At 52.7% G+C, this 23,082-nt stretch overlaps 7 protein-coding genes across 7 annotated transcripts; 6 read left to right on the top strand and 1 right to left on the bottom strand.

Annotated features, from left to right (window-relative positions):
- Positions 1-400: 400 nt before the first annotated feature.
- On the top strand, positions 401-1,228 carry J4E84_006870 (uncharacterized protein; the record flags this gene model as incomplete). Its single annotated transcript, XM_049389457.1, has 1 exon — positions 401-1,228. One exon carries the CDS (start codon positions 401-403, stop codon positions 1,226-1,228), a length of 828 nt encoding a protein of 275 aa, XP_049242650.1.
- A 2,614-nt stretch (positions 1,229-3,842) lies between these two features.
- On the top strand, positions 3,843-7,660 carry J4E84_006869 (uncharacterized protein; the record flags this gene model as incomplete). The annotated part of the gene is made up of 3 exons (XM_049389456.1): positions 3,843-6,247; positions 6,301-7,189; positions 7,247-7,660. The coding sequence occupies 3 exons, from the start codon at positions 3,843-3,845 to the stop codon at positions 7,658-7,660; spliced, it is 3,708 nt and encodes a 1,235-aa protein (XP_049242649.1).
- A 3,318-nt stretch (positions 7,661-10,978) lies between these two features.
- J4E84_006868 (uncharacterized protein) lies at positions 10,979-13,837 on the top strand (the record flags this gene model as incomplete). Its single annotated transcript, XM_049389455.1, has 1 exon — positions 10,979-13,837. One exon carries the CDS (start codon positions 10,979-10,981, stop codon positions 13,835-13,837), a length of 2,859 nt encoding a protein of 952 aa, XP_049242648.1.
- Positions 13,838-14,997: 1,160 nt separating this feature from the next.
- Positions 14,998-16,449, top strand: J4E84_006867 (uncharacterized protein; the record flags this gene model as incomplete). The annotated part of the gene is made up of 3 exons (XM_049389454.1): positions 14,998-15,456; positions 15,509-15,654; positions 15,705-16,449. The coding sequence occupies 3 exons, from the start codon at positions 14,998-15,000 to the stop codon at positions 16,447-16,449; spliced, it is 1,350 nt and encodes a 449-aa protein (XP_049242647.1).
- Positions 16,450-17,356: 907 nt separating this feature from the next.
- On the top strand, positions 17,357-19,068 carry J4E84_006866 (uncharacterized protein; the record flags this gene model as incomplete). The annotated part of the gene is made up of 3 exons (XM_049389453.1): positions 17,357-17,530; positions 17,581-18,066; positions 18,118-19,068. 3 exons carry the CDS (start codon positions 17,357-17,359, stop codon positions 19,066-19,068), a joined length of 1,611 nt encoding a protein of 536 aa, XP_049242646.1.
- A 179-nt stretch (positions 19,069-19,247) lies between these two features.
- J4E84_006865 (uncharacterized protein) lies at positions 19,248-21,084 on the bottom strand (the record flags this gene model as incomplete). Its single annotated transcript, XM_049389452.1, has 3 exons — positions 19,248-19,761; positions 19,926-20,637; positions 20,703-21,084. 3 exons carry the CDS (start codon positions 21,082-21,084, stop codon positions 19,248-19,250), a joined length of 1,608 nt encoding a protein of 535 aa, XP_049242645.1.
- Positions 21,085-22,026: 942 nt separating this feature from the next.
- J4E84_006864 (uncharacterized protein) lies at positions 22,027-22,603 on the top strand (the record flags this gene model as incomplete). The annotated part of the gene is made up of 2 exons (XM_049389451.1): positions 22,027-22,153; positions 22,212-22,603. 2 exons carry the CDS (start codon positions 22,027-22,029, stop codon positions 22,601-22,603), a joined length of 519 nt encoding a protein of 172 aa, XP_049242644.1.
- Between the last annotated feature and the right edge of the window lie 479 nt (positions 22,604-23,082).

Raw genomic sequence — 23,082 nt, 5'->3', positions numbered from 1 at the left:
GATGCGTTGACGCAACGCGGAGGGTGGCAGCTGAGACAGCGCCCAGGAATGATGTAGGTGTTGTGTTTATCCAATGAGAGGTGGACATGTGGGTCGGGGTTCGCTCCTTCGTTGGGTTTAGCGCTTGCGGCTCCAACGCTACTACCCCGGGAATCGTGCGTCGCGTTTCTACACTCTACCGGAACTCATCAAATCATGGAAAAATTCTCTTTTGCTGATTAACTTTGTTGATCAAGTAATCATCGCACTGTTCGCCGATGTGCGACTTGCTCTAGGGTGATTTTCACGATGGATCTCTGCGACGGTGCGGCTTGGTATAAAGCCATAGACGATTGATACATAGATACTAACCTGTCATCATTCCACTACTCAATTGACTTCAGATACCTCCATCACAGTCATGCCGACCTCTACCTTCAAGAACAAAGTCACCATCACCCACATCGGCACCGCTACCGCCATCCTCGACATCGACGGTATCACCTTCCTCACCGACCCCTTCTTCTCTCCCGCTGGCACCGAGTTCAACGGATCCGCAGCCATTCTCAAAGTCCATGAAGACCCAGCTCTGAAGTTAGACCAACTACCCCACATCGACGCCATCCTCCTAAGCCATGAAAACCACCCCGATAATCTCGACGACTTAGGACGCCGGCTCGTCGACGGCCGCCACGTCGTAACCACCAACGATGGCGCGAAGAATCTTGCGCCTCGACCAAGCGTCCTCGGGTTCAGTGACTGGCAAGAGAGAGACGTGCGCATCGCAGGAACGACATTCCACATCACCGCTACGCCCTGCAAGCACTGGCCCGGCCACGAATGCGTCGGCTTCATCCTGCACACCGAAAGCTTCGGCGTCGCAGCAGACGGCCGTCCAAACGCAATCTATTTCTCCGGCGACACAGTCTACATTGAAGAGCTCGGGAAGATTGCGGACAAGTACCACATCACTGTCGCTATCATGAACTGCGGTAAAGCGACTTTCTATGAGTTCACAGACGAGGGTAAACCAGGGCAGCCAGGCGATGCTTTACAGATTACTATGGATGGTCGGCAGGCGGCTCACCTTCTTAAGGATCTGAAGGCTGATGTATTGGTGCCGATGCATTATGAGTCGTGGGATCATTTTAAGCAGGGTGGTGATGGGCTTGCGAGGGAGTTTGAGGAGGAGGGGGTTTTGGAAAGGGTGAGGTGGTTGAGGCCTGGTGAGGCTGTGGAGATTAATTGAGCTGTAGGCGGAGAGGAAAGGCTATGGTAGTGTGTTCAGAGGTGTATTAGTAGTAGTTGAGCTTTGCATGGTTCGAGAGCTGTAGAATGTTGTAGTGATAATAAAAAAAATCTACACTATGTCTTGAGGTTCCAAATGTCTTTTCATCTCAACATCCTGCTTCCTTGCCAAATCGAAAGCCGAACGATAGATGTTGCAAACAACACGCGCATGTGTCCCTTTCAACACACCATAACACAAAGCAAACATCACATTTCTTTCACCTAAATCCCGAGACAACTCGGCAGCAGCAATTCAACCCAACGAGAAATTTCTGCATTCTCTCGCAATCTCTTCCAACGACCAGAACACCGTCTTCTGTGTATATGAAAAACGCAGTGGGTCGGCATTTGACACCACATCCGGCCTAGCGCACTTCCATCTAGACCAGGAGTTGGCTCAACTTCGGGCAGAACCATCTTTTAATGCTGATTATCAATCCTTAGAGCTCGCCGATGAGTGAACAAATCTCTCATCTCGTACGTGCATGTCCATGATGGGAAAGTATATATAGTTTCGAGTATCCTGATAGTTGGTATCACGCATCCGCTAGAACAGCCCAAGATCGACACTTTCTACTTGGCAATTTTGAACGGGGAGTAAGAGATCATGTTCGGAAGAAATACCACGGACGACCATGAGAGTAAATCCTCTCCGGAAACACCAAATCATGGCCAACCGAAACACGAAGATACCGAATCAGCCACCCTACCATCCTCAAGCACGAGCATCGAGGAACAACCCGAAGACGGCATCATCGCTCAAGAGCCACCAGAAGGCGGTTTAATAGCCTGGCTAGCAGTCCTCGCATTCTTCCTCGCCATCATGAACACATGGTGCGTCCCCCTCTCCCCTCCCTACACACACCCACTCCACCCTCGCTGACAACCACCACCTTTACAGGGGCATGATAATCTCCTTCGGCGTCTTCCAAACCTACTACGTAACCACGCTCCACCAAACGCGCTCCACAATCGCCTGGATAGGCTCCCTAGCCGTCTTCCTCCTCTTCTTCACCGGCATCATAAGCGGGCGCCTCACAGACGCCGGGTTTTACCGCTCTGTAACCTGCACAGGCGCTTTCCTCGTCGTGCTAGGCACATTCATGACATCCCTGAGCGAAACGTACTGGCAAGTTCTGCTCGCTCAGGGCGTATGTACGGGCCTGGGAAACGGGTGCTTGCTTACGCCCATGTCGACGCTTGTTACGAGTTATTTTAAGAGGAGGTTGCCGTTGGTGACGGGCATTGCGGCGTGTGGGAGTGTGACGGGCGGGCTGGTGTATCCGTCTATGGTGAGGACACTGTTGCCGAGTGTGGGGTTTGGGTGGACGTTGAGGGCGATTGGGTTTATTCAGTTGGCGACTTTTGCGGTGGCGTTGGTGGTTGGGCGGCCGAGGAAGGTGGTGAGGAAGAAGGGGCCGTTGTTGGATGTGAGTGTGTTTAGGGAGGGGGCGTTTGGTTTGCTGCTTGTGGGGTCTTTTTTGGTAAGTTGTGCTTGGTCTGCCAGTTCCAGATGGTATGGACGCGTTTACTGACAGATCTGCAGGCTTTCTTAGGAGTATTCTTCCCGTTCTTCTTCCTCAGCTCGTACGCGCGTGAGAAGCGGGGGATGTCGTATACCGAGTCTCTCAACCTCACCTTGGTCCTTAACGGCATCGGGTTTGCAGGTCGACTGCTACCCAGCCTGATCGCCCGATACTGCGGCACGATGAATGTCTACATCACATTCATCTTCTGCTCTGCACTCTGCATGTATACCTGGGTCCCGGTACACTCGACTCCCGGGCTCTACGTTTGGACGACCTTTTACAGTCTTTCTGTGGGTGGAGTTCAGTCACTCTCCTTGGCCATTGTTCCGATCATCATCTCAGATACGTCGAAAATGGGTGCTTCGTTTGGCATTGTGTTCGCGGCTATTGGGGTTGGCGCGTTGATAGGCTCGCCTGTCTGTGGTGCTATCATCACGTCGAGTGGAGGCTCGTATACTGGTGCGCAAGCCTTCTCGGGGAGTGTGTTGGTCGCTGGAGGACTGATCATACTGGCTGCGCGCGAAGCGAAGAGGCGGCAGAAACAGGAAGACGTTTGGGTGAAGATGTGAGGGCCGCACATCGGAACTCTGTCAGGACGTTCATTCTTTTGGTTTTTTGTTATTGTGATTTAGCCTTCGTGCGCATTACCAGTTACATGGATGTGTTCTTTCCAACTGTGCCACTGCTATGGCCAGTTCTTCGACGCATCTCTGAGACTAGGGCCTGGAGTGTTTTACTTGTAGTGGTACATTGTTGTGACTGAACCATACCAATGGCGAGTGTCGCGAGATCGTGCAGTCGAGACGCACGGTCTGTGTTCGATGAAGATAGATGGAGACCCTGAGTTCCACGTGCGGTAGATCCTGTGATAGCGCGTTGTTGTTTACGCGTGGCCCACGTGTCAGACGCCCCGCTTTTACCCTTTGCCCAGCAACATCAACTGTGCCGGCCGCCAAATTTGGCAACAACACGAGGGGCACTTCCATCGCGACAAGTGAGACACCTCGCGATAAGACTATCCGAGTGACAAGACGACACCAGTCCATGCATAGTAGTCAGCGGAGACACCGTGCGCCGTTCCGACCGATCGACACCCTTTCCTCCGCCCAGAAGCCCGCTCTCAAAACCCCAGCGGCCACCGCCCACGCCTACACGTCAGACGATAGCGACTACCCTCCCGAACAGTCGACCTCCCTACTCGGCGACTCGAGCAATCTCTTTGACGACATCGAGAGCCCGGCGAGCCATCCCACACAAAAGGAAGTCCTTCAGTCCCGCCTCAAGATGGTGCGTGAGCGAGAGCCTCCTATGGCTCAACCGCCACGCGATGGAAACGCACCCCCGCCTAAGCCTCTACAAGACCTACGAAACCCAGCCCCACAGTTTGGCGAGACCAGCCCGCTGAGGAACCCGCTGAAGAAGGACCGGAGCGAGCAGTTTGCACACCTCTTCAACAAACCCAAGCCAGGCCAGATGCGGCCCGAACACAGCCAGACGACTAAGCTACCGTCTCAATACTCGGCGCCTTCTAGGCCGTCACAGAGCTCAGCCTCGAGTGGTAGTAGGGATACACTCAACCGACCTTTCAAAGTGCCCTCCGCACAGTCAGGTTCGCGCTATAGCACAGCGTCTACCTCATCTACCGGCTCCGACATCTTTGAGATTGATGCCTCGCAGTTTCAGCCCCGCCCGTCTCAAGGCGCCTCCGTGCCCATCCCCCGGCCATACAACCCAGCACCAAAGACCAGCCATCCTCCCCCGCGACCGATATACTCGTCCATGGGCCACGCTGATGGCTTCCAACCGTTGAACAAGGGCGTGCACAACCCGCTGCAACAGGCGCGTCAGACAATCATATTGGACGATGAAGACAACTTCGACCCAGACGCGGCTATTCGAGCCGAGGGTGGACGGTTCGGCGAGCCCGACCCGTACGCGTATGTCGACTCTGGTGCGGCAAGCGAGAACATCAAAGCGCTGCTTGAGGGTGCTTTCGAGGAAGACGAGAAGATCCCCAGGACGCGACTTCGTAAGAAGAAGAAGCAGCAAGAGGATGACGCTGGCAATTCCCTGGCTGACCGACTACAAGCGCTCGCCGTCAAGGATGAAGAGGCCAAGGCAGAGGCTGAACCAGAAGAGGAGGAGGAAGAAGACGATGGAACGGTCGAAGGCCTCAAGGTGAAGCTTCTTCCTCATCAAGTCGACGGTGTCGCTTGGATGATCGAGAAGGAGACCGGAAACCACAACAAGAAGGCCAAGCTGCCCAAGGGCGGTATATTGGCAGATGATATGGGTCTGGGAAAGACCGTGCAATCCCTCGCCCTCATTCTTTCCAACCCTCGCCCGGAGAAGGGCGTCGAGCCAGAGAATAAGAAGAACAAGATCTCCGACTCCACCGGCAAAGGCACTCTTGTCATCGCTCCTTTGGCTCTGATCAAGCAGTGGGAGGCTGAAATCAAGAGCAAGGTCGCCAAGTCGCACGCCCTCAAAGTCCTCGTACATCACGGCCCCAACCGTACAGAGTCCGCTGAGAAGCTGAAGCAGTACGACGTCGTCATCACTACCTTCAACAGCTTGGCTACTGACTTTGCGAAATGCGGCGATGGCCCTGACGGTTTGAAGAAGGGATGTTTCGCCGTCTCGTGGTATCGCATCATGCTGGACGAGGCACATACCATCAAGAACCGCACAACGAAGATGGCAAAGGCTTGCTACGAGCTTCGTTCGCATTACCGATGGTGCCTTACTGGCACACCGATGCAGAATAACATCGACGAGCTACAGAGTCTGATCAAGTTCCTCCGCATCCAGCCTTACTGTGAGCTCTCTTCTTGGAAGGAGTCAATCGCGCAGCCAATGAAGAATGGTCGCGGTAACCTTGCTATGAAGCGACTCCAAGTCTTCTTGCGCGCTTTCATGAAGCGTCGTACAAAGGATGTGCTACGGAAAGAGGGTGCGTTGAACTTTGGCGGTAAAGCCAAGGAGGGCGAGGAGAGGCCAGCGTTCCACATCGTTGCGCGAAACGTCGAGACCATCATAGGAGAGTTCACGAACAAGGAGCGCATCTTCTACGACCGCTTACGAGACCGCACACAAGCCCGTCTTGATGAGATGATGGGCGGTGAGAAGCAAGATTATATTGGGGCGTTGGTGTTGCTACTTCGTCTACGCCAGGCTTGCAATCATCCTAATCTGACGAAGAGCAACGTCAAAGATGACAAGGACGCTTTGACAACCGGCTCGAAGTCGAATGCTGCAGCTGGTCTTCAAACTCCCCGCAAAGCAGCCAAGGATGACGCCGATGATCTTGCAGATCTCCTGGGCGGTCTTAGTGTGGCGACCAAGCGCTGTGATATCTGTCAGAATACACTTAATAGTGATAACACAGCTGCTGGCGGAGTACGTTGTACGGAGTGCGAGGAAGATCTCAACGGGTCTGTCAAGAAGAAGTAAGACTGTGTCGTGCAAAGTCCCAGTAATGCCCCATACTAACAATTGACAGGCACAAGTCGAAGAAACACCGCAAACACAAGCACAAGGACGGCAAGAGCAAGAAGCACCGGCAACCGAAGCCCGTCTTAGACTCCGATGACGAAGACGAGGCCCCACAGTCGACCGCCGCAAAGCATTCTCGCAACCGTCGCGTCGTTGTCGATAGTGACGACGAAGAAGAGGAGGGCGAGTGGCTCGTCCCTGAAGATCAGCAACACGCCGAAGACTTGGGCAAGGCTGGTGGTACCGATGACGAGAACGCAGAGGGCGGTGGCGACACTCTCGCTACTGTGGACTCAGATGCATCTGAGACTGAGGATGAGAGCAAGAGCAACCTTGATTCGTTCGTCGTTCACGATACCGATAGCGAGGACGGCGCGCCTGTTGCTCGTAAGAAGCTAGCGAAGAAGCCACAAAAAGTCATCAGTCTCGACTCAGACGACGAGGAGGCTGACAGCGAGAGCGAGAATGGCAACGGCAGCGGCAGTGATAGTGGCTCAGACGACTCTGCAACCGACTCCGAAGACGCCGACACAGACCCCTCAGCCTCGAACTCCTCAACCTCAGAAGCCTCCTACAACGCCTCCGACCTCGTCCCCTCCACCAAAATCCGCCAACTCCTCGCCATCCTCGAAAAAGAAACAGGCGAACACAAAGTCATCGTCTTCTCACAATTCACATCCATGCTGGATCTCATCGAACCCTTCCTCAAGCGCGCAGGCTACAACTTCACCCGCTACGACGGCAGCATGCGCAACGACCTGCGCGAAGCCAGCTTGCAGAAACTGCGTGAAGATAAGCGCACACGTGTTCTGCTGTGTAGTTTGAAGTGTGGGAGTCTGGGGCTTAATCTCACGGCTGCTAGTCGGGTGGTTATTATGGAGCCGTTTTGGAATCCGGTATGTACTTTCTCATTTTTCACATTACTATGATTGTTTACTGACGTAACCCAACAGTTCGTAGAAGAACAAGCAATAGACCGCGTCCACCGCCTCAACCAAACCGTCGACGTAACCGTCTACCGCCTCTCCATCCACAACTCCGTCGAAGAACGCATCCTCGAGCTGCAGGAAGCCAAGCGTAAACTCGCCAACGCCGCCATTGAAGGCGGTAAAGCGATCAAGAATCTCACGATGAAGGATATGATGGCGTTGTTTAGTACGGAGAGCGAGTATGATAAAAGGCATGATGATGATGCTAAGGATATGGAGTTGTATGGCAGGAGGAAGGTGTTGGATGGGGATGGGGAGGGGGATAGGGGAGAGGTGGTGGAGGAGGGGGGGAGGAGGAGGAAGGCGGGGAGTTTGGGGTTTAAGGTGGTTAGGAGGACGGAGAGGAGGGAGGAGGGGGGTGCTTATGGACGGCGTTGATGGAACGTTGGGGGGCGTTGAAGGGTGGTGCTTTGCGGGCGTGTTTGGATAGAGATGATGGTCTCTGGTTATGATATGGTGTTCACGATACGACATGACATGAGGAGTCGTTCTTGGACTTTCTTCTCAGAGGTTTAGACGGATGACTTTCGTCGTGACGAAATGAAGTACATGGTCATGATTAGCTATGTGTAATGCTTCAAGTTCCGATGAGCTCTGGATAACCCCCCAACCCTTCTCCGCGATATCTTCACTCCACATTCGACCATTATTGGTGGGATACACGTGGAGACCACACGGGCGTAAAGTATATCGTTCAATGAAGCTGCGTAATGTGGGGTTCGGAAATGCCTGCTCGGTCTTTCGAGGCTTTCTCACAGATACTGCATTTGTCTCAGCACGGTCGTCTTATGATAGACCGGGCGATGGTTTATGCAACTGACATACTATACTTGCGACTCCTCACACTCGTGGGATTCAGAGTCCTCCATCTTCTGGGTTGTTGCGCATGCAACGGGCACTTCATGGGAACCTTTTCATTAAATCATGTGGTTCTATATTAGATACTGAATTTCCAATACAGTGTAATAACAACATCGCATGCCGCTACGTGTGCTTGTAAAGCCCCACCAACTATCCTTTGTTTTCTCGTGTTCTCTAGATCCGAAATGATATTAACACCGAGGTTATGTGGTCTTAGCAGCCCCGCAGGTGGTGTTCAGTCGTTTGACAGGCTCAACCTCTACTCTTCAGATGATGATGACGTCCTGTTCTGGCATCTTGCTGACGAAGTCTTGCTCCGTTTCGAATTCCAGTAGTGCAACTCCTATCCGCACGTACCGCGAGCAAGGGAGGCGTTTAAGTAGAAGTCCCTCTACGTTGTAGCCAAGAATATCGGTATTCCTTTCAGGGACGAATTGGGGGGTGTCCGTTCGAGTACGTATTACTGTGAAGTGGGCTGTATGGAGGTCTAAGTATTCTTCTCGATCGAGTAAAAGTGGTTTCTTTGTGCTGTGTATACATTCCAGGTGCGCGACAGTCTCAGTTCTTTCGGACTCCAAAGGTATCGATATTTTTATGTCCGCAACGTGATAGCCGCGCAGGACTCGATTTTGACTGTCATATGTCCCAATCCAGTCCAAGGTTCCCAGTGGTGCTCGTAATTCCATCACCCCAGCCAGTACTGCTCCGAATCTGTCTGTCGGATTCGCTAATGATGTCTCACATCTCTGTACAGTAGCATACGTCCGGAACCTTCCTGTACTTTCCGGCTGAAAAACATGTCTTATTCCTGATGCCCAGCTCCAGGAGGGTGCGACATATCTTGGTGAGCCATTTGCGTTTATCATTGTCTTCGCGACTCTTTCATTAGTTGTAGGCCACCATACACTCCACAAGAGATCTATAGGCAGGGAATTTCTCCAGATGCCCGCCAGATAGTCGCATTGTGTTCTCTTATGCACCATAGATGCTATTCCCGACAATGCGATTAGCCTATCCGTCTCGAATGTGAGATCGCAAGACGTGTACTTTGACACAAGATGCTGCCATCTCGTCAGGACATCTTCTTTATCTTCTCCATGGTTCCCATAGCATATGCGCTTGAGTTGGTTGTCGGCAAATTCTTCATACGTGAATTCACCGTGAGGAAAGTGTTCGGAGGCCTGGAGCTGTCGGCATTCCCAATATACCTGGTTCGAGGACATGTGTACGATGCGAGGTGATAGGATACGTTCTTGTAACACCCAAGCTCTTTTGTTGACAGGTGCTCCTTCGACTTCAGTAGACCATTCAAGTTCAGCAGTTACTGTCCATATAGTCACCTCCCCGCTTTCATCATATCGTGCACGAAAACGAGCGAGATTTCGTGACACATATCGCGCAGCGTATAATCCGGCACGGCTAGCTTTTTCTGCATTTGCGGAAACATTGAGCCAGCTATTGGCGTAGACCTTCCCCATCAAGGCCGATTCATCCCTCCAGTCTTGGGAATTATCTTGAATGATACACATATAGTCAATCCAAATAAGACGCAGCCCTAGTCGCCACGTCAGGTCGACCATGTCCCGGAAAGCTGGTTTTAAGATAGACACGGCAATCCCATTGCGGAAAGAGCTGAGGGAATCGGCGTTCAGTTGCAGGCTCTTCGAACCAGAGGCACCCCAACGATGACTAAGGGTACAGTAGCGACCGCTTTGAAGCTCTGATCGATCTCGTAGACGTAGATATAAGTCGCCGCGAACGTCGCTAATCTCCAGCAATCGCGATGGCAACCATGCAACTTCCTGCCCTTCTTTGCAAATAACGTGGGTATCTGTACACTGTTCGATCCAAGTCGTAATGCGCGATCTCGTCTCTGCGGAGCCTGTGCAATTCGAAAAGACTGTTGGGAATTGCCTTTCTGTGTCATCGCCAGAGCGAGCGTGAGAGATCACGGGTGTGAAATCATAAGTCTTCACAAAATGTTGAGGGTACTCCGAGTCACAAGATGTGCAGCCGGTTAGGTCGCGATGGTGGAGCGATACGTAGACTTCCATGGCTGGCTTTTCATCCCTCCCCGTGCCCATTTCCCATGAGGTGAGCGGACGAGGACGATGCTGCCCGAACTGGTGATTTGATCGAGCAATGTCGTCGATAATGTCAGAACAGATCATACAGTCCTCGGCAGCAGAACAGGCAAGGTCTTCATGTGAAGCCTGATGAACAAATTCATCCTCGGAAGAGTCCAGCACCCGGCTAAGGGTATCTTCGCAAACCTCGCATAGAATGGTCAGGGAGGCGGTGTCGGAGGTCATGGCGACTTGCTAGGCTGTGCGGCATGTAGGCTGATGATGGTCGCGCGAATGCAATGATAAAAACACCTGCGCAGTAGGGTATTGCGATAGAACGGAGTATGATGCCTCTCGTCAACTCAGGAGCACCTATGAGATCGGGAAATGGGGCAATAAGAGGACTTTTCGTTTGAGTTACACCTTTAGAAAGACCATTTGGACAGAACATTGCCCAACTATCGTGACCGGTGAAGGGTGCGGGGAAAGCTGTGAAGCTAACCCATTTGCGGGTGCGACAGCAGAACGACTGGATGAACGTCAGTCTTGATTTGCCACACCATGCACAGTAATCTTGTGTATCCCGAGATATCTATCGTATTCGCCCGTGAAACAATCAATGCCTGTTGGCTCTCTCAACATGCAGCTGCCTACGTGGTCGCGCAGGATTCGGTTGCGCAGAATGGGGAGGCTGACGGCAAAGCCTGACCTCCATATCTAGCCTTGGTTCTCAGCAATTTGCTCGAACCTGGCATCTCCAGAGCAAAAAATGTCGTCCTTCACCTTGACGCCTATCGTCCAACAGGCAGTCGAGCATCGTCTCGAGGAGCTCGAACGCATCAAGAAGTCTTTCGAGCGACGATACCTCTCTGAAGCGGCGGAGTCTGATCAGCCAAGTATCATCGTACGTCTCGAAAGGTTGCTGAACGAAGTGAAGAATCTGGAGCCAAAGCTCGACGAAGAAGATGGCGACTGGTTGACGGAGACCATCCAGCGATGCATTGAACAAGCCCAGGATGACGGTGCGATCTCCGAGAAGAAATTGTTGAGGCTGGAGAAGAGCTTGCGCGATAAACTTAGCAGGTTTCGCAACCGCATGGAGGTGTCGTGTCTACACGCACAGCTCATCAAGGAGGCTACAAACGCTGCTAAAATTGAAACGGCGGCTACCAAGCTTGAGGCTGTAGCACTGGACAACGACGACTTCGAGGTAGTCGATAACGAAAGCGAAGAAGTTCTCGAAAAGTTCGAGAAAGCCTGTTCCCAGGCTACAAACGTGGACAACCAATCGATCGAGACCTATCTTTTGAGCTTGTTCACGTCCGAAGACGAACACCTACAATCGATCCGAGACGGGATGCAAGCATACGGAGACGATCTGCGCAGCGGAGAGATCGAGGTAGATGAGGAGTGCTTGACGTGGATAACGACGGACTTGATGAAGTCGGAACGGATCAGCCCCGAGCGAAAGGCTACCCTCGTAGGGTATCTGCAGTCACCCGATGCATTACGAGAGCTTGTCGCAACCTTGAACATGATGAGCTATCGTGACTGGAACTATAGAAACGCGGAGGCGGGCTTGCCAGTCGAAGTGCGCAAAACGAAGAGCGGCCAGCATTATGTTCACGTCGAGGTAGACATTATCGACATGTTGTTCCTGCATTGCTGTGCGATTGGGTGGGCCGTGAAGTTGAACGAGTGTCTGAAAAACTTCGTTCACGAGTCGGGTCTGTTTCGCTGTGCTCCGTTGGCAGAAGCGGAGCTCGACAAACGTGCTTTCTTCTTCGACACACCTCGTCCGGCACTCGTTATGGATACTGCATGTGGCGGTCATCTGTCGCCACCACCGCCGCCCTTACCTCGCGTATTCCAATCAATACCTCCTCCTCCCCCTCAACTACATCTGCACAACAGCGGGAAGGGTAGTCGAAAGAAGAAGAGGAGAGACGAGAACATGTATCCCATGATGCACCCGACACCTCCACAGCCACCGCCAGCTGCGCCTATGGATGTAGAAAGTCTTCGAAGGGACTACTACGAACAGCATTTCTTCATGTCGCGTCTCCCTCACAAAGACGGCGAAGTACCCAAGATTGTGTCTTCCGAAGACGTCCAAGCAAGATTGATCAAGACCCTCGCTGTGGAGTGCAAGCTTCGAAAGGCGTTTGATGGCAAGGTGTGCGCTACAACTTTCGAGTTCGACTCAATTGCCTCTACAGTTCCCCATCAAACCATCATCACCACATTGAGGTTTCTTGGTGTCCCGGAAGTCCTCCTTGAATTCTTTACTCGTGCTCTGGAGCCCAAGCTGGGCATCCGAGGTTCAGCCAGTGAGTCGGATAAACTCCTAACGCCTGCTAGTGGAGTAGCGGTTGCTCATGGCCTGGAGATGTTGTTCAGCGAAGCTGTGCTGACATTCCTCGATCTTGCCACGCACAAAGCGACGAACTCGTACATGTACCGTTTGTATGACCGCTGCTACTTTGTCGGTACTGCGGTCCAGGTCAAGAGTGCCGAGCAAGAAGCTCTTCGTTTCTCTGATATCATGGGGCTGAAGCTGCGCAATACCTCGTCCATTGGCGGGCTCTCCATCGGACTTTTGACCATGGGCTCGCAGGGATCCTTGTCTTTCGATAAGAGCGAGGAATCAAGCGTGGATGACATCCAAGTCGCCCTATACGCAACCCACGTAGAAGCTAGGCTCAAAGCATGCTCAACCGTACTGGAGTGGATTCGCGAATGGAATGACACTGTCGGTACCTACGCAGCACAGCTCTTCGGGCCTCTCGCCAATGTGTTCGACGCAGCACATCGCGATGCCGTCAAGTCCGCTTACAGACGTATCCACTCTATCGTACTTGGCGGTAGCGACTTGACCACATACGTTGCGAAGATGCTCAACCCCCATCTTAGAGGTGGTCTGGAGCGTATGTCTTTTGATCTTGAACCCATCATCTACCTCCCGCAATCTTATGGTGGCCTCGGTGTAAAGACTCCGTTTGCAGCTTTAGCATCCGCCGCTAAGATTAGTGAATCTGGTTCCAGAAGGATCGAAAGATATCTCGGCGAAGAGGCTGCCTACTACGAAAAAGCCGCAGACCGATACACTCTGGCGTCAGGCCAGCGTCAGCAAAGGCTCGAAACAATTTTCAACAATGACCTATCAAGGATGATATCAGCGCTTGGTTCTGAAACCACATCCAGCGTATGTCTCGACGCCCTTCCGTTCATGACGGAAGCTGAGATGACGGAACATCGCGAACGTACTTCATACCCACTGCTCACCAGTTACTTCTGGAAGCTCGGTCCAGTGACAGTGCCTGATCTTCTCAGCCTCTATCATGATCTACTTGGCGAGGACACTGATCGCATTGAAGAAAGCCAAAGGACCAAGCGAGAGGTACAACGTCTTTCCCGAACGAGGGATCTGAAAGACTGGTACAGAGTGAGCCAGCTGAAAAAATGGACGTTGCAGCTCCATAGCGAAGAGTGCTTTGAAAGGTACGGCGGCCTTGAAATCTGGTGGGCTGAGGGCATGCCCGTGGAAGTCTACAACAGCCTCAGGAGTCACATGTCGGATGACGACGACGACGACGACGATTGTAGTTCAATGGTCGAAATAGTTTAGCCCAGACGCCCAGGCGAGAGGGAATCAGGTGGAGTGATGCCTAGTTCAGTTGCCCGGATGCGACGCGCGCTTCTGTTCTGTCGATACCGTCTACTTACAACCGTCGCTTCCGAAGGTATGTCATGAGTCTGTCGCGTTTCTTTCGGGTCTCCTAAAATGCTCACGGTAGCTACGAATCAATGAATCATTCACGACGCGTCTCCATTAGTGCAGCGCGAAGATCGCGACCCCAGGCGTCGTGACCTTGCAGGAGCGGCAATGCCACCCCACAACTGACAAGAGGTGATGTTCTGTGACGAGCAAAGGATGAGCGCAATTTTGAATAGTGAATCCAGTAGCGATGGTGAGGGTGGGAGCGATAGTATTGGAGGTGTCAGAAGTGTGGATGATGGCGATGCTGAGGTGTGCGCAAGATCGTGCAGCCTTCGGGATCTCGGAAGCAATCGTTGCCGATCGAACCACGTGACACACGGCGAAATTCTACTCAAGGCTCTTCGTCCATGCCAGACCTATGAAACGAAACACATTTTCCGAAACAGTAATAATGAGCGGGATAACTCATTTAGAACGCCGCCTCATACTGGTGGATTCATGCGGTGCTCGCGCATGGGACACGTAGTTCTCCCCGCACGTTCCGTGCATTCACTTTGCACCACCGGCTAAGAAGGCCAAGCCTTGCTAAGCTTCGTAAAGGATCATCAAGCCTTGTCTATCTACAACACAAGCGCTACGCCACCATGCCCTAGGACGTCTAGACAGCGCGACTAGCAACACCTGTCATTTCTTCACATCTACCTAGGCGTCTTCCACCCATGCGCCCTCAGTACCTGCAATCGCGACGCCTCGACGGGAAAACCTCGTGTCGCAATGGAGGCCGAATAAAAGACATCATTTGGCAGGCCGTGCCATCTCGGGCCTACTCTAGATTGTTCTCTTGCAATGCGTTTTACGAATGCGAGCCTGTTGCGAATGCGAGATCCATGGACGACTGCGAGAGGTAGTATATACATCTCCTGTCCATTGCCCGTAATGCTCCACTATCAATCCTTGGCTTTCATTCTTTAAGCACTGGTCTGTTGTTCAGTTTTGCTTGATTGACTTCATTTCACATCCCACGCTTTACCCGTCGTATCCATTCTCGCCAAGGCGAAAACGACAAGATGCTGTCCAAGCTGGCCTATTTCCTCGCTTCTTCCAATGTTGCTTTCTCTGCTCCAAGTCTCGATCCCCGTCAGGCAGTAACCATTGCCGTGGACTCCAGTAAGACCTTCCAAACGATTGACGGTTTCGGTATCTCTGAGTTCTACGGTCGCGCTGGAAACATCAAGTCTCTGGCAGCTGCTGCTCAGAAGCAGACCCTCGATCTTCTCTTCGATCCTACCACTGGCGCTGGCTTTAACATCTTGCGCAACGGCATCGGATCTGGTCCATCCAGCGGCTTCTCTATTGAGCCCAACAGCCCTGGATCGCCCACTGGAACACCAAAGTACCAGTGGGATGGCTCCGACAACAACCAGGTTTGGTTGACAAAGCAAGCGCAGGCCCGCGGCCTCAAGACCATCTATGCCGATGCTTGGTCTGCTCCTGGGTTCATGAAGACGAATGGTAAAGACTCAAACGTAAGTACAACCACTCAAACGGGGATTGCAAGCGATAGCTAACTTGCTCCAGGGAGGAAGCCTTTGCGGTGTCGATGGCACGTCCTGCGGCAACTGGACCCAAGCTTACGCCAACTACCTCACACAATATGTCAAATACTACAAGCAGGAGGGTATTGACGTGACTCATCTCGGCTTCTTGAACGAGCCTGACTACACGTAAGTACTTCACACGTCTTCGCTCAAAAGCGGCTACGAACAGATTACAGCACCGCCTACTCCTCTATGCGATCAACTGGTCAACAGGCCGCCGACTTCATCAAAGTTCTCGCCCCAACCGTTAAGGCCTCTGGTCTGAAGGTGAAGCTCACCTGCTGCGACGCCACCGGGTACAACGCTCAGAAGGCCATGCTTCCAGGACTCGCTGCAGTCGATTCCCTGTACGACGTCGTTACCACCCACGGTTACACCTCCGACCCCACAGCCCCCTTCGCTACTTCCAAGCACATGTGGATGACTGAGACTGCGGATCTCAGCGGCAAGTGGACAGCCAGCTATTACACCAACGGCGGTGCTGGCGAAGGTCAGACCTGGGCCAGCAAGATCTACACTGCTCTCGTCGACGCAAACTTCTCGGCATACCTCTACTGGGAAGGCGCTGAGGACGCTGGAACTAACCCTACCAACTCGGTTCTTATCGACATCCATGGTGGAGTCGTTGCGCCTTCCAAGCGCTTCTGGGCTATGGCACAGTGGAGCCGCTTCGTCAAGCCTGGTGCTGTTCGCATCAGCGCTGGTGGCAGGACTAGCACGCTCAAGACATCTGCTTTTAAGAACACCGACGGCTCAGTCGCTGTGCAGGTCTTGAACACTGGCGCGTCGGCAGCGACCGTCAGTATCACTGGTGTCTCGGGCAAAGCTTCCGCATTCATCACCAACGAGAGCCACGGGCTTGATGCGATGACCGGAAACAGCGTGCCCGCACATTCCATGGTCACTTTCCTTTACAAGTAGATGTTCTCTCCGTGAGAGTTCATACTTCTTCAGCTTGGCAAGTATGGTCTTGCTTTTGCAAGCTGTACCCTTTTGTTCTCCTAGTGTTGACCCACCCCGTTTCCTTGTATATAATTATTATAAATTGTTCAATCGCTGCCATCTTCATTACCTAGGTAGTGCGCCATTGCATATGAACTTGTATCAAAACGGGAGTTTGTTCCGGGGTGCTTTCGACTGATTCGTGACTGTCGCGAAGACATCGCCATCTACTTGGCTTGCGCGGTACCTCAGTAGCACTACGTCGAAGTGTGGGATGGGTTGGCCGGTAAAAAGAAGGGCGGGCGCGAACTTTGCGGCGCTATGTACGAAATCAGCGTAGTGGCGGGGAAGCCGTTGATGCCGCCAGCCCTGGAGTGGCTGCCGCCCTACACCCGACCCTGTTAAAGGATCGATGTAATCTCAGTCAACTGCAGCATCGCGGCGTAGCTGTATCTACGTACGGTACATTCATACGCAATATCCCGCGACGAACGAACGAGGAGTCTTGCTCGACATGCTCGTCGTTGGTCAAACGCGTCCGATACCGAGGAGCCACCTGGCATACCTTCCACCTCCTAGACATCATCTCGCAGATTCATGGCAAACAACCAGACCCAATCTCTTCTCCGCGGCTCGACGGGAAGAATCTCACCACTAGGCATGCGGTACGGCACGCGTGCAGAGGGCTAGGCTACAACCGACCCGACCCCTGCGCTGGCTCTTGGGCATGCAGCAGCTCAGGTTCGTTTGCGCGGTTTGACGCTCTTCACGTGGGCCTTTAAAAATGAGATAGATAATCCAAAGCCGCTGTGCATCTATAAAGACGGTCTTCGCGCTTCCTTCCTTGAGAATCCTGTAGTCTCTTCTGATCCCCAAACCGGTCATCATGCGGCTGCTGTTCCCCTTTGCGACATTGCTCTCGTCCGTGGTATCTCAGGTTTTTGAGCCTGCAGACTTCAGCGTCACCGAGGCTCTTCTTGATCAAGGTGTCAATGTCTCCGCATTGCCAGAGCTAGCCGGCCTTGTAGGTCGGTCATCCAACCTGGCCTGCAACATCGCCGTGAGTATCTTCAAGCAAGTAGCTCAGAGCGGAAGCTAAACCACAAACAGTGTTCTTCGCTGGAGGTCGTCTACGGCAACAGATCTGTAGAGTTCCAGGATGAGGCCGGCTACTCCGCGTTCACATCCAGCTTCTGGTCTGGAATCTCGGCTGAGGTCAGGCCATACTGCATCTTCAAGCCCTCGAGCCCGGCCGCTGTTTCGGTAGTGGTGCTTCTGTCTCGGCTATCACAATGTCCGTTTGCCGTCAAGTCAGGTGGTCACAGTGCGTTCGCCGGCGCAGCTACTATCGAGGGAGGTATCACTGTATCTTTCGAGAACATGAAGGGCATCGAGCTTTCAGAAGATAAGAAGACCGTCGCAGTGCAACCAGGGAATGTATGGGGTAGTGTGCTTACCGATTTGTCGACCACTGGCGTCACAGTCGTGTCTGGACGAATTGGTGATATTGGGGTTGGCGGACTCACCCTTGGTGGCGGCATATCGTTCCTCACAAATGAGTACGGTCTAGCTTGCGACAACGTCGCTAGTTTTGATGTAAGTTTGCTGCGCAATCCCACGAGATAGTGCTCTTCTAACAGTAATCAGGTTGTCACGGCAAGCGGCGTCATGGTTACGGCAAGCCCAGCGACCTTCCCAGACCTCTACTGGGCCCTTCGCGGTGGCGGCAACAACTTCGGCATCGTAACCAGCTTCAACCTGACGACAAAACCCCTCAACAACGACCAGATATGGGGAGGAACCCGCACTTTCACAGAAGACAAATTTCCAGATGTAATCAAGGCGTGGGTAGACCTCACGTTCAACTCGGCCCAAGACCCCAAGGCCGGTAGCTGGGTTGCCTGGTTGGATAAGGGCGCAAAGCTTGCTTCAACTGAACTCTGGTACGGCGCACCGGCTGGTAACGAGTCGGCTATCCTCGCACCTTTCTACAACATCAACGCCGTGGTGGATAGCACGAAAACGCGAGGCCATGCTTCTTATGTGATTGACAACGAAGCTACTAACAAATATGGGCTTCGTGAGGTTTATTATGTTATCTCAGCCAAGGCCTCCTACGAGATCGCCCAAAGTTCTGTGAACATCTTCTACGAATCGATCGGCGCTCTTTCCGCGGTCGAGGGCGCATATCCTGTCCTCATCTGGCAGCACATCACCGACGGTTCGCTCAAAGGCAGCACCCGCAATGGCGGCAGCGCGATGGGCTTCGATGCCGACGGCAGCCCGATCCACATCATCCAGCTAGCATGCTCCTGGAACAACGCCGCAGATGACGATACAGTATACCAGGTCATGTCGGATATCATGAAGGCGATCAAGAGCGACGCGGTGAAGCTGGGTGTGCAAAATGACTGGGTGTATATGAACTACGCAGCGATGTTCCAGGACGTCATTGCAAGTTACGGGTCGGACAGCAAGAGCAAGATGAAGAGTATCGCGAGCAAGTATGATCCGAAGGAAGTGTTCCAGAAGCTGCAGCCGGGGTACTTCAAGTTGGATCGTGCGCCGGTGCCTGATGCAAGGTACTTCTCGTATTAGTGCAACATCGGAGAGTGTTAGGTGTAGATACCCATACTTGAGCTTGCAATACTAGCAATAGACAATACCATTAATCGTCATAATCTTTTCATCTATGTCTACTGTGCGACATGCAAACTGATCTATAGATAATAGCATGTTGACGAGCGGTACAGGATCGGGCAGGTAGGAAATGGCTCTTAGTCAAAGCTGGGGTGATGATCTGCGTACCTGGATTGTACGGTCTTGAAGTCCACTCCTTCTTCCTCAATCACACCCTCTAGGGTTCTCTTCCAGTGCAACTCCCATTCTTCTTTCGGTCTGCCCCTCAATAAGGAATAGACATACTCGCATTCTTCCTCGAATTCGTCCAGGGTACCCGTGATGCACGGAAACTTCACGAGAGAGTCGTCCGAGAGGATTTGTTGCACCGATACTGGAAGCAATTCCGGGTTGCTGAAAGCGGCATCGTCTTCATGTGCGAAAGCCAGTGCCAGATCGTCTCGTGTTGGAAATGGATTGCATTGGTCGCGCGTACAGACCACAGCTGCCGAGTACAATGCTGCGACAGCTTTGACTCTATTCCAGATGAGCTGCACAGTGTCGTAAGGACCAACGAAATGGGTCTTGACGGATAGGCGGCCGGTTCTATCCCAAGAAAGGCTTGTCGCTTCGTTGATCCAAGTGATTGTGCGAAGCACGGCATCTTGAACCCTACACTCGGTCCAGAATTGGTCGAGCCTATCGTTTGTGATCATCAGTGCCAGTCTCCCATAATCATGCGGAAATCTACCCTTTGATTAGCACGCGATGCAGTGAGTCGGGCTACTTGGGTCACTTACACGCAGTGCCAAAGGTCGACGTGTCTGACCACCGACAGCGCGGGGATTTCGTCGAGAAAGTGGAACAGGCCCCGTAGGTGGCATTCTGGAAGAGCCACACACTTCTCTTCTTCCAGAATCTTCATACTTCGCATTTGTTTGCGATAATGAGGCTGTAGTGCGTCCAGAAAACGAATAGCTTGTGATGCGGCTGATTGGAAGTATCGGAGATCCGGCAGTTCATCTTTGTAGTTGGGCCACCCGATGGAATTTGACGTTTCGAACAAATCGCGCACTGTGATGATCTGCTCGTCTGTAGGTAGAATCCAGGGTCGCCACTGGGTATTAGCGATTGTCGAGCGCATCTCATTGAGTCGTTCGGCGCTCAGCTCTGCGGCGGAGCGTATGTGGGCACGGTCGCGTCTGAAGATTGACTCTTTTGCGACACGACCTTGGACTAACCATCTCCTGTCCATTGAGATTAGACGAACACCACGCTTGCCTGGTCCATGTGTAGTTATGAAACCGAGAACATCCAAGCACCAGCCTTGCGATCTGACTTGTTCAACAAAGTTGGCGTACGAAGTCAATCCCAAGAGGCCATCTTGCAGCACATCGCGATCATGAAAGGTCAGCGACTGTGCGCTACCCACGACAGCTGCAAGAGGTACATAGATGTCATTTTTTCTTTTCATGATGCGTCCGAGCATATCGCCAATGCAGCTGTTTGGATACTGGTTCAAGACATATACCATGTGCTGTTTGGGAGCTGTAACAACGCAGTTAGTATAATCAGCTTAGGTAGAGGTCTACTTTAACCACGAGTCGACTTACATTGTGTTGTTGCCGCAAGTGCAAAGATCTCCTCCTGCAAAAGATGAAGCCGCCCTAACAAGAAGTCGTACTTCCCTGCCTGAGACCACGCATCCCAGATGTCAGACCCCTCCTTCGAAGCCTTGATCTCTTGAAAGGGCCTAAAGACCACTTCATTCACCTTGAGCGGCAGATCTCGCATCTCGCTGGCTACCATCTTGCAGGTCCACATCAGACCAAAGTCAATAGTCTGTCCATTCGAATGACGAAGCTTGTTGGTGATGGGAGAGTGAACATAACCTCCAGGCTCTTGTAGGTAATAGGTGTAGATCTCATCGCGGAGTTCCCGGGGAAGGCTCAGAAGGCGCGACTGTAGCTGTTGAGATGGAGCTTTCGTCTTCATGATGTCGCGTCAACTCTGGAGTTGGTGTTGGAGAGATTCCAATAGCAAAGTCATGGCAAACGGCGCATTTATGAAGGGCAGGTAGTAAAGGACACATGTGCATATATGCAACCGGTCTCCATCGCGCGATAGGCAACAGCAACAAATGTTGTAGCCTTGTGAGCTTGTTGTTTGGTTTTGTCGGTACTGCGACCGAGATGGGTTTAGGGGTTTAGGAACTTGTCGAGGATACATCTTCTCGCACTACACTGTGTGCACTCACTTGCTCATCGTCAGTCGCGTCGCAGAACAAGCGTCATGCTGGTCTCGCTTCAACGGCATGGAAGCGAAACGAGATCTAATAATGTAATTGAGGGGAATATAAGACTTGATACCCAAGTGTTCTGACAAGAATGCGATGGGACGAGATGACGAGTGGAGATGCAACCTGTCCAGATGAATGTGAGGAACACGGTGAAGCAACGCTTGTACTCCGCTTCCGACCCTTCCGCACCGTTCTCACCAAGACGGAGCACCGAACAGCATTGTTTGAGAGCGCACAAATTGAGCGGTGACTTACTATGGTAAGGAAATGCAGCGTCCAGATTGAAAGAGCGTGTTGTTGGTCGGGAGTCCGAGTCGGAGTACCCAAACTGCCGTAGCTGACCAATCACAGACCCGGGGAAGGAGCTGACGGGCCTCTCCCGAGATCCGCCCGCCCCACGCGAGCTCCACGCGTGTTTGTCCACCCCATCGCGGCACGCCCCTCTGAGTCCGGAATCCATGACGACACAGCGTAAGCCGAAGATGTTTGCGCGTTTGCACGGGGCACGAGGCGTCCGGCTCTCCGCTGTAGTTGCGGCGCAGGTAGTTTATCTGCCTGCGACGTGAAATATCGCTTCCCTCCGCTCCTCGCCCAGTAAAAACATCCGCAATTGCAATCCGCCATCTACAAACATCACGATGAGCCACCCAACACACCCAGCCACAGTGCACTTCCCCATCACCACCACCTTTCTCACAGGTGCTCTGGATGCAGTCTACTTCCTCTCCAAGTATGCGCCGACCTCCGGCGCCGTGGCCTCAACCTGTAAGCCCTCCACCTCCACCCTCCCCAATCCTGCCAGACACATCTAACAAACCCCCAGTCAAGACCTTCGACATCGCCATAGACCCGTCCATCTTCCCCCTTCTCTCGTACTATACCACGCTCCTCACGCTCCTCTTCTCCGCCCCGGCGGTCGCGACCGGAATGTACGAGTTCATACCACTAGTCAAGCGCGACGGCTTGAAGTCGAAGAAGGCACAGGTCGGCGCGTTGCACGCTGTTATCAACGATGTGACGGTGCTGGGTGCGGCGTTCAACTGGTGGACGCGCAGAAGCAACCCCGGCATGATGCCGAGCGATACCAACATTCTGATTAGCAGTGTCATTGCGCTGCCGGCGACCATGTTCGCGGCGTATCTCGGTGGTAGCTTGGTGTATGTGTATGGTATGGGGTTTAGGGGTGGGCAAGCGAAGGCAAAGAAGGCGCAGTGAGTCTCTCCTTCTGGAGACATGGCGAGATGATGATATCAATCCGGAGTTGAGGAGTACACCACAATGAGTTGGTCATATCGATTTCATTTCCAAGAACTTTTGGTGTCACCATGGACTTGTACGGACTAAAGAGAGTCATGAAAGAGACAAAAGGCTGGGGACGTAAGAACAAAGCCAATCATGAAGCATTAGAGAAGAGAAACCCGAAAACAAAAGAAACATAGATATTACTCCACTAGCACATAGCGCAACCCTGCTAATCCTTCCATGTACAGTAACGTGACTTCATCGACAAGCTAACGTGTTGTGTTCCCTTGTTCGCAAGTGTTGAGATTGGTCATTCTTTCGTATATGGGTCGACACTGCCCACAGTGGCCAGCAAGCCCCTACTCGGAGCTTTACTGCCGTCCCATCCAACCTTGTGGGGGTTGCCCCGGCTGGCCGTTTTGGACGTGACGATCGACGTAGCCCGGGAATTC

Source organism: Alternaria hordeiaustralica, assembly GCF_023758085.1.
Source record: "Alternaria hordeiaustralica strain BMP 2776 chromosome Unknown scaffold_14, whole genome shotgun sequence".
NCBI lineage: Eukaryota > Fungi > Ascomycota > Dothideomycetes > Pleosporales > Pleosporaceae > Alternaria > Alternaria hordeiaustralica.
This window is presented reverse-complemented; position numbering and strand designations above follow the sequence as displayed.